Source organism: Halichoeres trimaculatus, unplaced genomic scaffold, assembly GCF_033239565.1.
Source record: "Halichoeres trimaculatus isolate MK-OKI-2021-1 unplaced genomic scaffold, fHalTri1.1 fHalTri1_scaffold_17, whole genome shotgun sequence".
Lineage (NCBI taxonomy): Eukaryota > Metazoa > Chordata > Actinopteri > Labriformes > Labridae > Halichoeres > Halichoeres trimaculatus.
This window is the reverse complement of record NW_027437195.1, coordinates 21,421,286-21,437,184: the sequence shown is the minus strand read 5'-3', so window position 1 is coordinate 21,437,184 and position 15,899 is coordinate 21,421,286. Positions and strand designations below refer to the sequence as shown.

The window sequence follows — 15,899 nt, the reverse complement described above, 5'->3', positions numbered from 1 at the left end:
AGCTCTCCTTTTAATCAAAGCTTCTCTCCGGCAAATAAATTCACATCTGTTTCCTCGACTAATCCAGTAATCTTTGTATTACACTGCAGGTTACAACGCTGTCATTCATCTGATTGTACAGTTCTGCAAATATGTGCTTATTATGTCAGGAGACGGCATCCAAGTCGGGTTAAAAGTGTACCATCGCCTCAGGTCTGGGCACCGAGCCACTGCTGAGAGAAAGGCACCATCTTTTCAGCTGCAGGGAGGCTCTGGAGCTGTTGCTAACAAGCCTGTTTCTCACAAACAGCATTTGGTTTCTCCTCATGTCGGCTAATGGGTCAGAATACCAATATCCTGTCACACTATAGCACTTCCAGTGTGACATTCCTACTTTTCTGAGTAACTGGACTCATTTCTTATAATGTTGAGCGCTATTTATTGATGGGTTTCTGCTAAAGCTTGATTTCCTCTCTGTCTCTCCAGTACAAACCACCGCTAGAGGTTAATGACCTTTTTGAGGACATCAAGGATGGGGTGAAGCTCCTGGCTTTGTTGGAGGTTCTGTCTGGCCAAAGACTTGTAAGTACTACATCTGATTTATGTTGAGCTTGCAACCTTTGACTCATTATTGTCATCTGTGCTGTTGAATCACCCTCTGTGCTTACTCTGCTTCTCTGCTTTGCTAACACACGTCTGGTTCAGTCATGATATCAGACTGTTTAGTTACACTTTGTCAGTCACACCTTGAAAACAAGTGGATCACCTGTTGTAATGATTGCAGCTAGTCTGAAACTTTTTTGGGTGACTCAGCAAAATGTACTTCTGATGAATAATTTGTACAGTGAGTCTTGCAGAGAAGGAACGGGGAGCAGAATTAGCAGATAAATGTCAGGAAAATCCCATAAGTATCTGACCTGTTTGAATTTTTTCTCTTGCCCATAAAGTTGAAGAGTTACAGTAATGACAACAGCTTGCATCAGTTATTGCCTGTGATTGGTACATCGTTGCACATGTATTCCTATGTAGTACCGTAATACTGAAGATATCCCCTAAAAACTAATCTTTTCTTCGTAAAGGAGCTGTTTGAATTTTCTCATTGGCCCAAATTGTTGAGGAGTTGTGGTAATTTCACTTCCGCCTACCAATTTGTGCCACTGGTGACACCACCTGTTGTTAAAGAGTTTTAAATAGTGTAATGTGGTCGGGGAATCCCTACTTGTCTTCTGGTTTCAATTAATTCCAGAATTTATGTTTCTTTGCTCATGATAAAACTTATGGTTTGATTGATGTTGATCAATTTAAACCTTAAAGAGGGGGTTTAGTGTGTTTTTTAGGCTTTATAAGGTCACTCCAGGACCCTGCTGTTTGATGAGATTTTCAACTCAAAGGAATACTTGCCTTCTAACATTGGTGTTTTAGAAAGCACTTATTTCCAGCTCTGTTGGAAAAACTTTGTTTCAGCTACTGTCTCTTTAAGGCTCCTTGCTCCACAAACCTCTCGTCTTCTGATTGGCCAGATCTCTGGATGCCTGTTAAGGGCAGAGCTATGGGTGGACCTTGGTATTTGAGGCCCATCCCATCAATATGTCAGGACCCAGTTGAGAGATCCTTATCTGAATATCTCTTTAAAGATTTTGTGAAGATTGAAGTTATATTTACAGACAGATTTCAAGATTTCTATGAAATACTGTACATGTAGTGGTTTAAAAATCTGCACACATTTTGTGTAAACATCCAGTATTGTTACTTTATATCCATGTGTAAAATATACTAGGACATAATACCCCCTCTTTAAACTTTTGTTCAATTTCTGTTTGTTGATGGAAAACAGTCAATTGAGGGTCGACTAAACTCTGCATTCCTTTCGGAGTTATTCTTTCACATCCTGAACATACCGAGCATGACACACTCTGATTAAGATCCATCACAAACCTTTTTACCAAATCAAACTCTAACCAGAAAAATTTGAAGCAGAATCATATCCTCATTTGCTGTATTTACTCCTTACGTAACCTTTTGCAAGTTAGGAGAAAATCTTTGTTAGTGCCATTACGTGTCGGATCACTGCACAGAAATTGCAGAGCCATGATCAGATCTGAGCCTCCCCACTGTGAAAAGCTGCTGGCTCGGCTGTCTGTTTCCCTCCATCCCCGCTTCACAGAGAGAGAAACACTCTGATAGGGATTTAGTAATCAGAACTGTCTTGAAACAAACTGATATGTCGTCTGTAGAGCTGGTGCTTAGAAAATGAGTCAGTGCCTCGGCTGCTGGATGCTTTCAGGAGTTCGTCCCTGCTGCTTTATTTCAGGCTGGAATTAGTCATTAACAGTTGTCATCAGAGTCGGTTCTAACGCGTGTTCGACTTTGCAAGGTTTTAATTTTTCTTAATAATCAGCTTTGGCACTCATCTGTTAATTTATAAATAAAGTTAAAGCTCTGCTAATTCTCTGTGGCCGGTATCAGTATCTTTCTGTGCAGCTAGCTGTAACATGATTATTTTTTTCCTGTGTTCTCTAAAGGTTAAATGGAGGTTTTCTCTGCTTTGTATGACTCAGCTTGTTTGATTTTTACTCTCCGTCTCTCCCGTCTGAAGCCCCGCGAGCAAGGCCGCCAGCTGAAGAGGATCCACTGGGTTTCAAACATCGGCACTGCACTCAAATTCCTCGAAGGCAGAAAGGTAAGCAAGCGGTCACCAGAGCATTTTTTCACCTTCTCAATGCCACATGGAGAAATTAATGTAACATAAAAACTGTAGAAAGAAGACAAGGGTATGATGAAGGACTTGTGAAAAAAGCTGCTGATTAGATATTTGTCTCGCTGTGTGAACAACACACCACGCTCACAGGAGCAGCAGATAGAGACAGGACTTCTTGATTACATAACCCATCTCTGAATCTCTTGGCTCCATGAAGCCTGTGTCCCACTTTTATGCGGGTTCCCTGAGGACTGAGACTTACATTGCTGTGATCTCTCTCCCATCATGTGTGCCCTCAGTCTGTGTACCGAGGATCTCCGGTCAGTCGCCATTAAACGCCCTGTGTGATCATATACTGTATGCATTCTTTTTCTTTAATGCACGATGTGTACTGAACAACGCTTGGATACAGCCTGTCTGTTTCTGACAATTCAGCCATTAAGCTTTTTCTTCTGACATGCATTTTGATGCATTTTGACTCGAGCACCGTTCAATGACGTGTTTGGCTCCTTATGATTCTGAACTGCTCAAATGTAAAGATGTAAACATTGCAGACTGTGCAGCTGGGTTTGCAGTGCTACCTCTGCTTTTCATTTAACGCCTAGTTGAGCACAAGTGCTTTGTTTTATTATTTTTTATTCCTGTTCTCTCCTCACAAGCTGTTTCTGCTTTCTTGTTTTGGCTGTACTACACTTCTTATCTGCATCAAAGACCTGGCTTTGATGAATTTGTGTAAAAAAAGAAGCTTGCAATCCTTATACAAACCTAAAGGGGCTTCTTTTGGGTGAAAATGCACCAGACTTGCATTTTTATGACTGTCTGCATGTGTCGTATTTCCGGAATAATCCTCTGCTTGGCTTCTGTTTCAGATCAAACTCGTTAACATTCACGCCACAGACATCGCAGATGGACGACCATCAATTGTCCTTGGGCTGATATGGACGATTATCCTCTACTTCCAGGTAACTCACAGCATCCTGAGAGTCTGATTACAGTCCGTGCTCACAGCATGAATCACATGACTCAAAAAAAAAAAAACAGATTGAAGAAATACTACTGTCTGTCTTTCATGATGATGTCATGGTCACAACACAACCCTCTTTTTTTTTTAGATTGAAGAGTTAACCAGCAACTTGCCAGCCCTCCAAGCCCTGTCCAACAGCAGCTCCTCTGTAGAGAGTATAGCCAGCTCAGAAACAGGAAGTCCTCCCATGAAGAGAAAGGTGGCAAATAAGTTTCAGGGCAATGCCAAGAAGGCCCTCCTCAGATGGGTGCAGAGCACAGCAGCCAGGTATGAAACAAAATTTTCATCTGGATGTTGCGTTTTTTTTTTTTTTTAGATTTATGTGTGTCGTGCATTTTCTTTGTGAGATACTATGAGGGGTTTTTATTCTGAGAGTCTTAAACAGCTGCATGTATTTGCAGGCATCATGGAATTGAGGTGAAGGACTTTGGTCCGAGCTGGCGCGATGGTGTTGCGTTTCAGTCGGTGGTGCACGCCATCAGGCCAGACCTGGTGGACATGCAAGTGGTGAGGAGGAGGAGCAACAGGGAGAACTTAGAGGATGCCTTTACTCTTGCAGAAAATGAGCTGGGCATCCCTCGCCTGCTGGATCCAGAAGGTACCCTTGACCTTGACTGCTTCTTGCATAAGAATTCACCGTGATAGAAAAGATAGCATGAAAAAAAAAGTCAAGTGTTAACAAGTGCTGCAAAAGCAGCGACTATTAAACATTAATGAGATTCATGAAATTGTGTTACTCGGTGAATGAGTTCTGCGCGATTGTTTCTGACAAAATGTGGGCTGTAAAGATCCTTTTGACAGGCTCAAGAGGATTAAAATTCGATGTGTTCTTGTGTCTGGGCTTTGGAGGAAGTGAAGCAGTCTGCAGTGGCTCTGCAGTCCTGTCTTCACCAGCAGAGTGGCGATGCTTTATTGCACATAGAGCTGCACTGAAATGTCTCTGCTGTGACTGGAGATTGACCCTGATTTAGAGAAACATCAGGTCAAGGATGGAGATGAAAGTGGACGTTTATAATTAGCTGTCATGACTGGAGAGAATTATCCTCCTGAGGGTGGAAAATGTTTTTTTTTCTTTAATATCATAAGATGATGCTCTTGTCTTTCTGCAGATGTTGACGTAGATAAACCAGATGAGAAATCCATCATGACGTATGTGGCTCAGTTCCTCAAGCATTACCCAAACCCTCACCACTCTGAGACTGATGGACAAGACGAGGTACTTTGTTTAGAGTTTAAATAGTATATAATGTTGCAGGATAATTCAGGCTATTTCTGGGAAGCTCTGATTGTTTCTAAATTTTCTCTAAATGTGTTGTAATGTCCCAAATAACCCATTTCCTAAAAATTGCCTCATAATTCATCCAAAATGACCACATGCAGAGGTCCCAGAGTACATTTCAAATAAATCATGCTTTTATCACCGCTTAATTGTCTCAAGCTCTTGCCTTCATTTTTCATGTTTTATCACATTAAACCACATGAATCAAAATAATCACAGCATGAGCACAGCACTTATATAATCATCCATATTTTATCTACCGTCATCACACTCATTTGATTTTTGTCCATCTACTTATTTTCTTTGTGCACATTAAGCTGCTTCTTGGCTCAATTCCAACTTTTGCACTTTCAGTGCCGGTACTTAAGGTGAGAGTTCAGGTCATCCTGCTGCATGCTTTGCTTTTTTTCCTTTGGAGTGCTTTCAACCTCATTCCTCTCTTCCATCCACTTTGCTCTGCCCTTTCCCCCTCTCTGCTGTTTTAATGCCTTTTGTGGTGTGTTTGCATCTTTCTGTGTGCCTTACTGCTTTCCTGGATAGTTTGGCGCCCACGATATAGAGCAAATGCTTGAGGTATGTTTTACTAAATCAACACTTTAAGCAAGAAGTCTGTAAAATAACACCTTTTTCTTTCTACTTTTATTTTTAACTAGGGTTGCAAAATTAAGGGAATTTTAAAAGTTGGAAACTTTTCAGGGAAGTTTTCAGAAATTAACAGGAATTAACAGAAAATCACATTAATTGCATTTACCTGGTCACATGTATAAATATAAAAATTTAACATTTTGGTTTGTTATTGTTATTGTTAAACAGAGATGCATGCAAACATGTCTGATGCAATATTTTGAAATTATATTATAAATTAATTTTGGGGATTTTTTTTTCAGAACTAAGTCTAAGTGTCATGAATATTGGCATGAATTGCTGTAGCTAGCAAGCCTATAAATATTTTACACATTTTGATGATAGTTTGAAAGTGATCTTGAAAAAGTCTCCTTTCTAGATAACTGCCTAAATATAATCCACACTTTAAAATTAGATTAGCCAATAGTGCTGGTTACAGGTTATATTGAATTGCTGCTTCTTAGCATCCTGATCGGGTTGAGCAAGACTGGACTGATCTATGGCACGTCTAGGTCTCTATGACAACACCACACTGACTGACAAAGTTTAGTAGAGAGAAGAGATTAAACACAGTGATCTGTGTTTTTCTCAGCTGAAAACAATTTCTATGACTGATTTTGTAGTGATGGTGGACACAGGAGCCTAACTGTCAGATAGAAAAAGGACAGAAGAGCAGAAGAAAGCTAAACAGGAGAGTGATACAGCTTAAGCTAAAGGCTATTTAGCCTGCAGCTACTAAACTACTTACTTGATGCCATGTTTCAAATGGTAGCGCTACGTAACTGTACTGATAAATACCTTACTTTGGCACGTAGTATCCAGTAAAAAGTTGTCTTGAACAAAGAAAATTAGTTTTAACCTAATCTCCATTTAATTCCAAAACACACGCTTCGCTAAATTTTACAACAATGTGCAGAGACTCCGGGCCACAAGGTGGCGAGGGAGTGCAATTAAAACAGATCCTCATCTTAGCATCTTTAAATATGTTCAATACTTTAAGTTAAACCATATCATCAAATATACTTACCTCAGTACGATCATTAAAACTTACCTTGACATTCAATCATGTTGTTTCAACCAAGAGCAATTTTGAAAACCTCATTCACGGTAATGATGAAAAAACAAACAAGATTTTCCACAAGTTCCCTGATTTAAAAAAAAAAAATCGTTTTAGTTAACAGCAACAAAACCCTGAAAACTCCTAACATTCCTGTGCTAAAATTCCAGCAAAATGTATAGAAAACTTAGAAATTTTCCAGAAATTTCCCACCCTTTTGCAACCCTACCTGTAACACTTTTCTTTTGACTACCTGAAACACTAACAGCTATTACTGTGTGGTTTGTTCTTTGTAAACTGATTTGTTGAATGCTCCTTGAAACACCCCGGCATGCTGATTTAAAAACCCGTTTGTACCTGTGAATCTGAGATTCCTGTTCCCTGACTGTGACAGAGAGAGGAGCGGAAGATGTTGAGAGAGCTGAAGGTGTTTTTAGACCAGCTGGAGAGAGACGTGCTGCGGGCCCAGGGCGCAGAAGGAAACCTCACGGACAAATATCAGGTGAGTCAGGCCTGTGAAGATCGAGAGCTTTGTTGCATAACGTCGGGAAATTCATCTCTCTTACCACATGCACCGTTTGCGTTTTCATTTTGCAGGCGTTTAAGAGCTTCCGTGTACAGTATGAAATAAAGAAGAAGCAGACGGATCCGCTGCTTCAGCCTGTTAACAAAGAAGGAAAGCTCTCTGTGGACCAAGCTCTGGTCAAACAGGCATGGGACCGTGTGTCTGCCAGGGTAATTGTCCTGCATACTTCTCTACAACATGAATAATTTATAAACTAGCCACAAAGAAAAATGAGTTCATTAAGATAATTAAATGCGCTTGAATCAAGCAAAACCTGAGGATAAATGGTTTCCTGTTTGTTTGATTCTAACATATTTGTCTTAGCTTGAAGATTGCATAAGTGTTTTGACAGCTATCACATTATGACATCCACTCGACTCATGCCTCCTCTCTTCACTGAGTGTTCACTGGGATGCAGGCGTTTGAATCAGAGTTTGTTCAGAGAGGAGGAGATGGGAACAGAGGAGGTTTTGTTCAGCGGGCACTCTACCCCTTTGGACATCCACAGCTCGTCTAGACGGGCATAAAACGCTCTTGTAGCCTGAATGCTTGTGACCATGTGGAAATGTTTTGATCAGCCTTGCCTCCTCTGTGCTGGGATCTCCGTCTGGTAGAGTGTTTTTTTATAATGGTTGTCAATTGCAGCTGCTGGACTGGCACATCCATCTGGACAAATCCCTGCCGGGTCCTCTGGGAGTGATTGGAGCCTGGCTTCACAGGGCCGAGCTGGCCCTGAGAGAGGACATCCCCATCCAACACGCTCACGAAGAGACGGCCAACGTTCTTCACAGGAAGCTGGAGCAGCACAAGGTAACGCAGCCAAGCTTTGATGCTGAGCGTATCATACGAACACAGGTGACGGAAACAGGACAATAAATCTGTGATTATATTGTGTAGGAGGTTTTGAAAAACCTGGAATCACACAGACAAACCTTCCAGCAGATCCACAGGGATCGATCAGTGAATGGAGTTCCTGTCCCAGCTGAGCAACTCCAAGACATGGCTGAACGGTAAAACCTGCATCAGAGATTTTATCCCTGAGTGTGAATTATGAATTGATTTGACGCATTTTTGTAATTCAGTCTGACTGTTCAGTAAAACAACATCTCCACATTGAATCCAGATACTCTTTTTTTCAGATTTTCTTATGACAAAAGTAGTTTCCAAAGCCTGAGTTTGCAACCTATAAAGTTAAGGGGATTGAATGGATACCTCTTTAAATCAGTGTTTCCCCTATCAGTACATTAAAAACAGATATCTTTTAAAATAAAATAATTTTAAATAAATAAAAAAATAAAAATAAATTATAAAAAGTACATAGTGACAGAAACAATATATTGATTAATAATTTGAAATACATTTATTTATTTTTTTAATATAATAACATAAATAAATTAATGAATAAATAAACAAAAAATAAACAAATAAAGTGTATTAATGCACGGCTTGACCTAAAAAAACAAACAAAAAAACCTAAAGATTGTGGTCCAGAAACTGTAAACCAAGGCAAAGGGCTTACCCTTTGATGCCCGATGTCCCAAATTTGTAACATACCCTGTCAGGTCTTGATGCAGCTGAAATGACCTTTGTATCTTGTTGTTACCTATTGATTCATATTCTACACATACCACGGATTGTATCAGATCGCCTTTGTCACAATGTTTTGGTCAGGGGATGAACTTCTCATGTCTTTAGATATAATATAACTTAATTATAGCTATTGTGTGTGTTATGCTCAAGTTTACAATCTCCACTTAATTTGACATCTGTAAGAATACAATAACACATAAAAACAATCTATTTTTATAATTGTTTATTAATCCAGGCAGTAAGGGGTTAACAGTATGTTAAGGTGGTTTCTGTTGTATCACATTTGTCACAGTATGGTGTATCTTAAGTATATTTTGTTTGTCCTACTACAACTGAAAGTTTTCTGTATGTCTGCCTAATTTGCAGGTTCAACTTTGTGTCGACATCCTCACACGCTCACTTGATAAAGATGGAGTTCTGGGAAATGAAGTATCGTCTGATGTCCTTCCTCGTGTTAGCCGAGTCAAAGCTTAAGTCATGGATCATTAAATACGGGAGACGGGACTCAGTTGAACTGCTGCTGCAAACCTACCTTGTAAGTTTAAAGCATTAGTGTCACATTTGTTGTCATTCACTGGAACGTCTTCTCTTTAACTACAGCTGGTCCCACTCTGTTTTTTTCTGTTCAGACTTTCGTAGAGGGCCACAGGTTCTTTGAGCAGTACGAGATCATTTACACGGGCCTCAAACAAGCTGCAGAGGTGTATGTAAAGTCTGAAAGCTCAAGTAAGAATCTCATTTACTTTCAGTTTAAGTGTATTTATATACAAATGTTTGTTTACAAATAGTCTTATTATTGATTTCATGTTACAGGGTCTAAGACCTGTAACAGAGGTAAATCTAAATAAAGCCAAACAATCTCTAAAACCTGATCTTTGCCTGTCTCCTCAGCCATCACTCCTTGTAATGTGGGACTGCTTTTTTTCTTTCTAACATTCTTTCAATCCCCAGAACTGAAAAATCATAATCTTGCATTATGCATGACAAAGCAACGATAATTGCATTAGTGGGAATGCTCTCTTAGCACGATCTCTCTGCCCTAACATGCCGGAGCATCAACCACATGGCCACTCAATCAGCAGACATGATCAAAAACTATGCCAGTGATTCCTGTGTTGGTTTGAACTGGACTAACTTCATCCTGTTATTACTTTCAGTCGATGAAGCAGAAGGGGTAAGTAAATTCCTCTACGAGGCCACGGCTCAGTGGAAGAACCTGGCTCTGGAGGTGAGGAGTGTCCGCAGCATGCTGGAGGAGGTGATCTCTAACTGGGAGAAGTACAGCAGCACGGTGGCAGCTCTGCAGGCATGGCTGGAGGATGCTGAGCAGATGCTGAATCAGTCAGAGAACGCCAAACGTGTAAGTAAAACACCAGATATTAAAGGTTATTAAAATCTGGATGTGTAATAAAGAGGTTTCAACTGTGCTTTTCTTTCTTCTGTCAGGATTTCTTTAGAAACTTCTCCCACTGGGTGCAGCAGCACATGGACATGAACGATGCCGGAAACTTCCTCATCGAGACCTGTGATGACACGGTTTCACGGGAGCTGAAGCAGCAGCTTCTCCTCCTGAACGGGAGATGGAGGGAGCTGTTTGTCAAAGTCAAACATGTAAACACAGTAATTCCCTTTTACATCAAATGTCCTCTGGACATAAAATGCTAAAGTGCTTCTCTGAAAATGTTTTAAAATCAATTTACCGTCTCCCTCTGCTCCATTTGCAGTATGCAAGAGCAGATGAGGTTGATAAGCTGAGGCAAGACTACCAAGACGGGATTAATACCCTTAAAATGTTCATGGATGCAACGAATGAGAAGATGACTGCCCCTGTCCAAGTTTCCTTTCTGAACGTCAGAGCCTTTTCTCAAGATGTTGAGGTAAATGGTTGAGATTATTCATCTGGTTAGAGTGAGTTTGTCTTTGTTAAGTGCAAAAATAATCATTATTCCATCTCTTAACTTGTAGGAAATCAAACACAAAGTGCCAGCTATGGAAGCCGCCTGCAAGGCAGCGAGCCGGACTGCTCAGCTGTTGACCAAAGACACTCCACAGGAGGAAGTGACACAGATGATGGAAGTGATGGCTTCTATCAAAGAGCAGCTGAGCAAGGTGACTGCATTTCACTCTACGCATAAGACCATCATGATAAACAATAAACCAAACCTGGAAATTAAAGCATCATTAAGTCAATAATTACCTCAGCCATGGAGGTTATGTTTTTGGGAGAGATTGTCTGTCTGTGAACAACTAACTGACCGATCTTGATGAAATTTTCAGGAAATGTTCAAAATGGGATAAGGAAGAACTGATTAAATTTTAGAGGTTTATCCGGATCACTGTCTGGATCCAGGACTTTTTTAAAGGACTCTTTATCATTGTTAGATAGGGCTGTTTTCACCATATGTGTATATAACTCCATGATAAATGGTCGAATTGCTTTGCAAATCAACACAAGACAAGGTCACCATAATTTCTGACGGATGTAAAAGTACGATCCAGATCCTGACAATATTCTGGATACTAAGATCTGTAATATGAAATACGTACTGGGTCATCATAATTTTCACTGACACTGTCAGGTAACAAATTATGGTACAAACCTGCAACTAACACCAAATTGTAGCAGACAGTCTGCTGAAAGGGAGTATAACATTAAAATAGGACTTAAGTGTTGCGTGACAATCACAATATGATATGATGATGATATGATAACATGATGATTCAGTTTGAATTAACATTCCTCCCTCTGAAAAGGTAAGGGAGAGATGTTTGCCTCTGCTGAGGGAGTCCCAGTCGCTTCTCCCTCCACTGGAGGAAATGGAGAAAAACATCACAGGCTTCTACCAGGCCCTGGAGAAAGCCAGTCATATCACCAGCACCACCGACTCAGAGGGACCGGTGGACTTTAAGCAGAAATGCCAGGTAAGTGGTTCATTTTCAGAAAGGGGCAAGTTATATCGAATGACGTTTTCATCTAAAGGAAAATTTTGCCATGAAAGTCGAGGCCCTAAGATGTGAATTCATGGCTCACTATTTGCTTGTCGTTGAATGCCTCAGGAGCTGGCGACCTTCACGCACAGCTGTAAGAAGTGTTTGACAGCAATAGAGAAAAACCATCAGAGCATCCAGAAAATAATGACCAGCAGCAAAACCCTTGAGCATATGGACATGAGCCTCCTGCAGAAAAGAGTGTCAGACCTCCAGTCCTCCTCACAGGTAGAGAAAATGTCAATTTCAGTCCTACTCAATTTTTGAGCCTGTTTCAGCATTTAAAAGGACTTTCTGTGTTCTGTTTTAAGGCCATGATTAAGGAGTCGACTGAGTGGAGGAAGCATGTGGAGGCAAACAGCAGCCTCATGAAGAGGTTTGATGAGTCACGGGTGGAGCTGGAGAAGGTTCTTAAAATGGCACAGAGCTGTCTGACGGAGAGAGGCAACCCGGAGGAGCTGCTCAAGAAACACACGGTAAGAAAATAATCCCTCAGTGAGGTCGAGGACTGGTTAACCATCATGTTTACTGCACGGCTTTCTTTTGATTCTGCTGACAGGCTGACAGGCTGACCTCATACATCCTTTGTTTTTCCTGTTTCTAGGTCATTCAAAGATTTCTTTAATATGTATTTCAAGGGATGCATTTTAAGCCTGGCTCACACTACAGGATTCTCAGGACAATTTAACCCCTCAGTCCAGTTTTTCTTCGAGTGTGAGTGGGTGATGGATTGATCTTAAGCCCCACAATCCTTGCACAGACTCGTCGAAGCCGCCCCGATCATTTAAAAAAATATTTGATATTTATTGGGATGATTACGCCATTCATTCTCACTGAGGATGACAACAGCCAATCAAAGAGAGCCCCTCTTTCAACCGCACAGACAGCTCATGTTGTCTTTTACTTTTCTCACTGCAAATAATGTCTACAGCCATTGCAAACTCTGTTTTTTTAGTGCTCTTTGCGTCCTTCTGACATCAGAATTTGACATTATAGCTCAAAGCGCAATTGAAAGGCTCTGGATCAGCTGACTGCGAGCACTCGAGCCAGTTAGATAATGCCTTTAAAAATAACAGATTATCACATCATTTTCATACAGTAGCAAACTGTTGTTTTGTCAGTGATCAGTGTGAGATCACACCGTCATTGACTGATTCAGCAACAGTTTCACGTCTGTCCCTCTGAGTAATGGATGAAAGGCACCGCTGCAGACTGCTCTGCTCTCTCCCCCTGTCCCACCAGTTCGCTAAAAACGTCACATTAAACAACTGAGCACGTGTGATGCGTCCCCCCGTCCGGTCAAATAATCTTGGTGAAATCCTGTAGTGTGTGCTGGTCGTTATCTTCAAATCTTGTAGTTAGAGCCTGCTTAAGATTTAAGTGAAGATGATCTGTGAAGATTCTCCTCATGTGTGTGATGCAGCCTGATTTCAGTATCTTAAAGATTTTACCTGTAGTGAGAGCCAGGTTTTATTGTACAAAAGATAACTCACATGACACTGGATGATGTTTTGCTTTTCTGCAGGAGTTCTTTGGTCAGCTGGACCAGAGAGTCTTGAACTCGTTCCTCAAAGCCTGTGATGAGCTCACAGACATTTTGCCAGAGCAGGAGCAGCAGTCGCTACAAGAAACAGTCAGAAAGCTGCACAAACACTGGAAGGTTAGTGCCACAACTGTCATCTCAAAATGTGATGTATTTCTTTTTATGGTACAAATTTTACTTTGAATGATGATTAAATGTTTCCTAAAAACATTTGTCAAAGCTTCAAGTAGAAATTCCAAGTCATAGCTTTCAGTTACAGCAGTTTTCAAGAAACGAAAAGGCATTTGATGCACAATATGCACTGATCCACCTTAATCTCTTCTGCTTTACTCCTTCCCCAGGATATCCAGACAGAATCCCCCTTTCACCTGTTGCATCTCAAAGTGGAGGTGGAGAGGAGCAAGCTGATGCTGCTGCTGCAGGAGTGCCAGGCGGAGGTGACCAGGGAGAACCGCCACCTGGCCAGCATGGGCAGCGAGAGACTCGTCAAAGAGCACAGGGTGAGCGCCGAGTGGCTGGCTGAGTTTCATGTATTGATCAACCCAGTGTGAAATAACTCAATACAGATTTACTGCTGTGTAGTAATGATCCTAAAGTACTGAGGCTTAATCCGCAGCACACAAGCTCTGGAAGAAAATTTTGTTCTATCTTGTCAAAGTGTTACTTCTAAAACTCAATTTCAACCAGCTTTATTTTCCTACTTTAGGCCTTCTTCCGGGAAAAGGGTCCCCAGTCTATCTGTGAGAAAAGGCTGCAGCTGATGGAGGAACTTTGCCAAAAGCTTCCCGAGGGTGACCCGGTCCACCAGACCCTGGAAACAGCAAGGAAAGACTACGCTGAGGTCCGAGAGGAAATCGAGAACACCCATCAGAAACTCATGCAGCATCAAGATAAATGGAAGGACTACCATGCGAGGTTTGATACGGGTTCATTTTGTTCTCTGAGTCTGGATATGTAGGAGTGGGGACATGGTGCGAGTGTGGGACTGTTGCAGGAAACAAAGAGTAAATTGTTTCTCATCCTTGCTGACATTCATGACATACCCCAAGTAATCATGATCAAATTCTTTCACTCACTTAAGGTGAGGAGAGATTTTTGAGCTGAGCTGAATGTTTTCAGTGACACAAAGTTTGACCACTGCAGTCTGACTGAAAGGGGAAGACTTCTTGTTGTGATTGTTGTTGTTGTTGTTGTTGTCTTAATTTACAGAGCATACTCAAATAGTTAAACAGGCTGTGAGGAATTTGAAAGTGATCTTGAAAGAGTCTCCCTACTAGATATATGCCTGATCATAATCCACACTTTAAAATGAGATTATCAGCACCAATATTGGTTATTTCAAAATGCTACTTGATGAAGGGTGAGGTTACGTTATCTCTGCTATATGACTGGCAGGACATATGCAGGATTCACCACAGTCATACATTACAGACATGTCCTAGAGCACAGAGCCAGTTGTGCTAAATATAGCCGGCTACTAAACTATGGTGCAAACTTAAAACGACTGCTTGTTGTCTCGTTTCAAACTGTAGCATTACTAAATGGTTGATAAATACCTAACCTTGTTGCGTTGTATCCAGTAAAACTTGTGACACACATGCCTTGTTCAAAATCACATCTTCACTCCGGGTCAAAAGCTGCAGTCCAACTTAAACAGATCCTCCTTACTGCATCTTTGATAAAACAACCCAACACACGAGTCAGATCCAGCTCCAATGTGTGATCACATCTTTGATCTCTTTTTTTTTTTCTTGAGATATTATCTAGACCACTTCCTACCTGAGTAGATTGCTGTTTAGAAACATTATTAAAAAAATGTGAATGTTGTCAAAAGCTTATCTTTATTTGAGAAACATGCCAGAGTTACTTGAAAGCTAAAAGAGTCTAATAAAGAGTTAAGAAAGAGTTCAATAAAGAATTAAGAAATGCATTTCTCTTCGAATTCTGAAACCTTTCTGAGATTTAAGTGACTTTCTTTCTCTACCCTGTGACACAGGTATGCCGAACTTTCCTGCTGGCTCATCTCTAAAGAAAGCCAGCTGAGACTCCTGAGAAACCGAGCCAATGACCCCAGAAAATACGGTCAGGTGAAGACAACCATCACGGTGAGTTTGTCCACACTCCCTGTCCTCTCCCCTGACAGTCCTCTTGTCGCCTCTCCTCTGTGAAGCGTCACTCGTGATGAGCTGCTTAACTGACAGCGTCACCGCTGAGGCGATGACACTGTAAATACACTTTGTGTCACGCCTTCGACCACACGGGCCGCATCACATTCTCCTGTCGTGTTGCAGGAGCTGAGGAATGATGCAGAGCTGCAGGAGGGGAATCTTGGCTGGCTGAAGGCTCGTATGGCTGTCCTTATTGAGATCAGCGCTGACAGCGATGCCCAGAGGCAAGCGAGCACGCTGAGCAAGCTCTCAACAGATTTTAAGGGTCTTCTTGCTTCTCTCATGGAGGTAGGTGAAGTTTGTGCTTGTTTCACATGTCAGGCTCAATGTAGGCAGCATGTTTCTCCTGAGTGACTTTATCAACACCTGACATGTATCCCAGCA

At 41.2% G+C, this 15,899-nt stretch overlaps 1 protein-coding gene across 11 annotated transcripts in view; it reads left to right on the top strand.

Annotated features, from left to right (window-relative positions):
* syne1b (spectrin repeat containing, nuclear envelope 1b) overlaps positions 1–15,899 on the top strand; it is a 97,125-nt gene that overhangs the window by 17,363 nt on the left and 63,863 nt on the right. For 7 of the 11 annotated variants that reach the window (XM_074691663.1, XM_074691670.1, XM_074691669.1 and 4 more), the window contains 27 exons: positions 466–561; positions 2,576–2,659; positions 2,977–2,997; positions 3,547–3,639; positions 3,790–3,968; positions 4,103–4,299; positions 4,811–4,917; positions 5,521–5,553; positions 7,056–7,163; positions 7,259–7,396; positions 7,872–8,036; positions 8,124–8,236; positions 9,183–9,351; positions 9,446–9,542; positions 9,630–9,650; positions 9,974–10,176; positions 10,263–10,427; positions 10,541–10,693; positions 10,782–10,925; positions 11,571–11,738; positions 11,874–12,032; positions 12,116–12,280; positions 13,330–13,464; positions 13,689–13,847; positions 14,054–14,262; positions 15,344–15,452; positions 15,639–15,803. In XM_074691663.1, coding sequence (XP_074547764.1) covers positions 466–561; positions 2,576–2,659; positions 2,977–2,997; positions 3,547–3,639; positions 3,790–3,968; positions 4,103–4,299; positions 4,811–4,917; positions 5,521–5,553; positions 7,056–7,163; positions 7,259–7,396; positions 7,872–8,036; positions 8,124–8,236; positions 9,183–9,351; positions 9,446–9,542; positions 9,630–9,650; positions 9,974–10,176; positions 10,263–10,427; positions 10,541–10,693; positions 10,782–10,925; positions 11,571–11,738; positions 11,874–12,032; positions 12,116–12,280; positions 13,330–13,464; positions 13,689–13,847; positions 14,054–14,262; positions 15,344–15,452; positions 15,639–15,803 — 3,555 coding nt within the window. The remainder of the gene's footprint in view (positions 1–465; positions 562–2,575; positions 2,660–2,976; positions 2,998–3,546; positions 3,640–3,789; positions 3,969–4,102; positions 4,300–4,810; positions 4,918–5,520; positions 5,554–7,055; positions 7,164–7,258; positions 7,397–7,871; positions 8,037–8,123; positions 8,237–9,182; positions 9,352–9,445; positions 9,543–9,629; positions 9,651–9,973; positions 10,177–10,262; positions 10,428–10,540; positions 10,694–10,781; positions 10,926–11,570; positions 11,739–11,873; positions 12,033–12,115; positions 12,281–13,329; positions 13,465–13,688; positions 13,848–14,053; positions 14,263–15,343; positions 15,453–15,638; positions 15,804–15,899) is intronic. The other 4 variants (XM_074691664.1, XM_074691666.1, XM_074691665.1 and 1 more) reach the window with 4 other exon arrangements.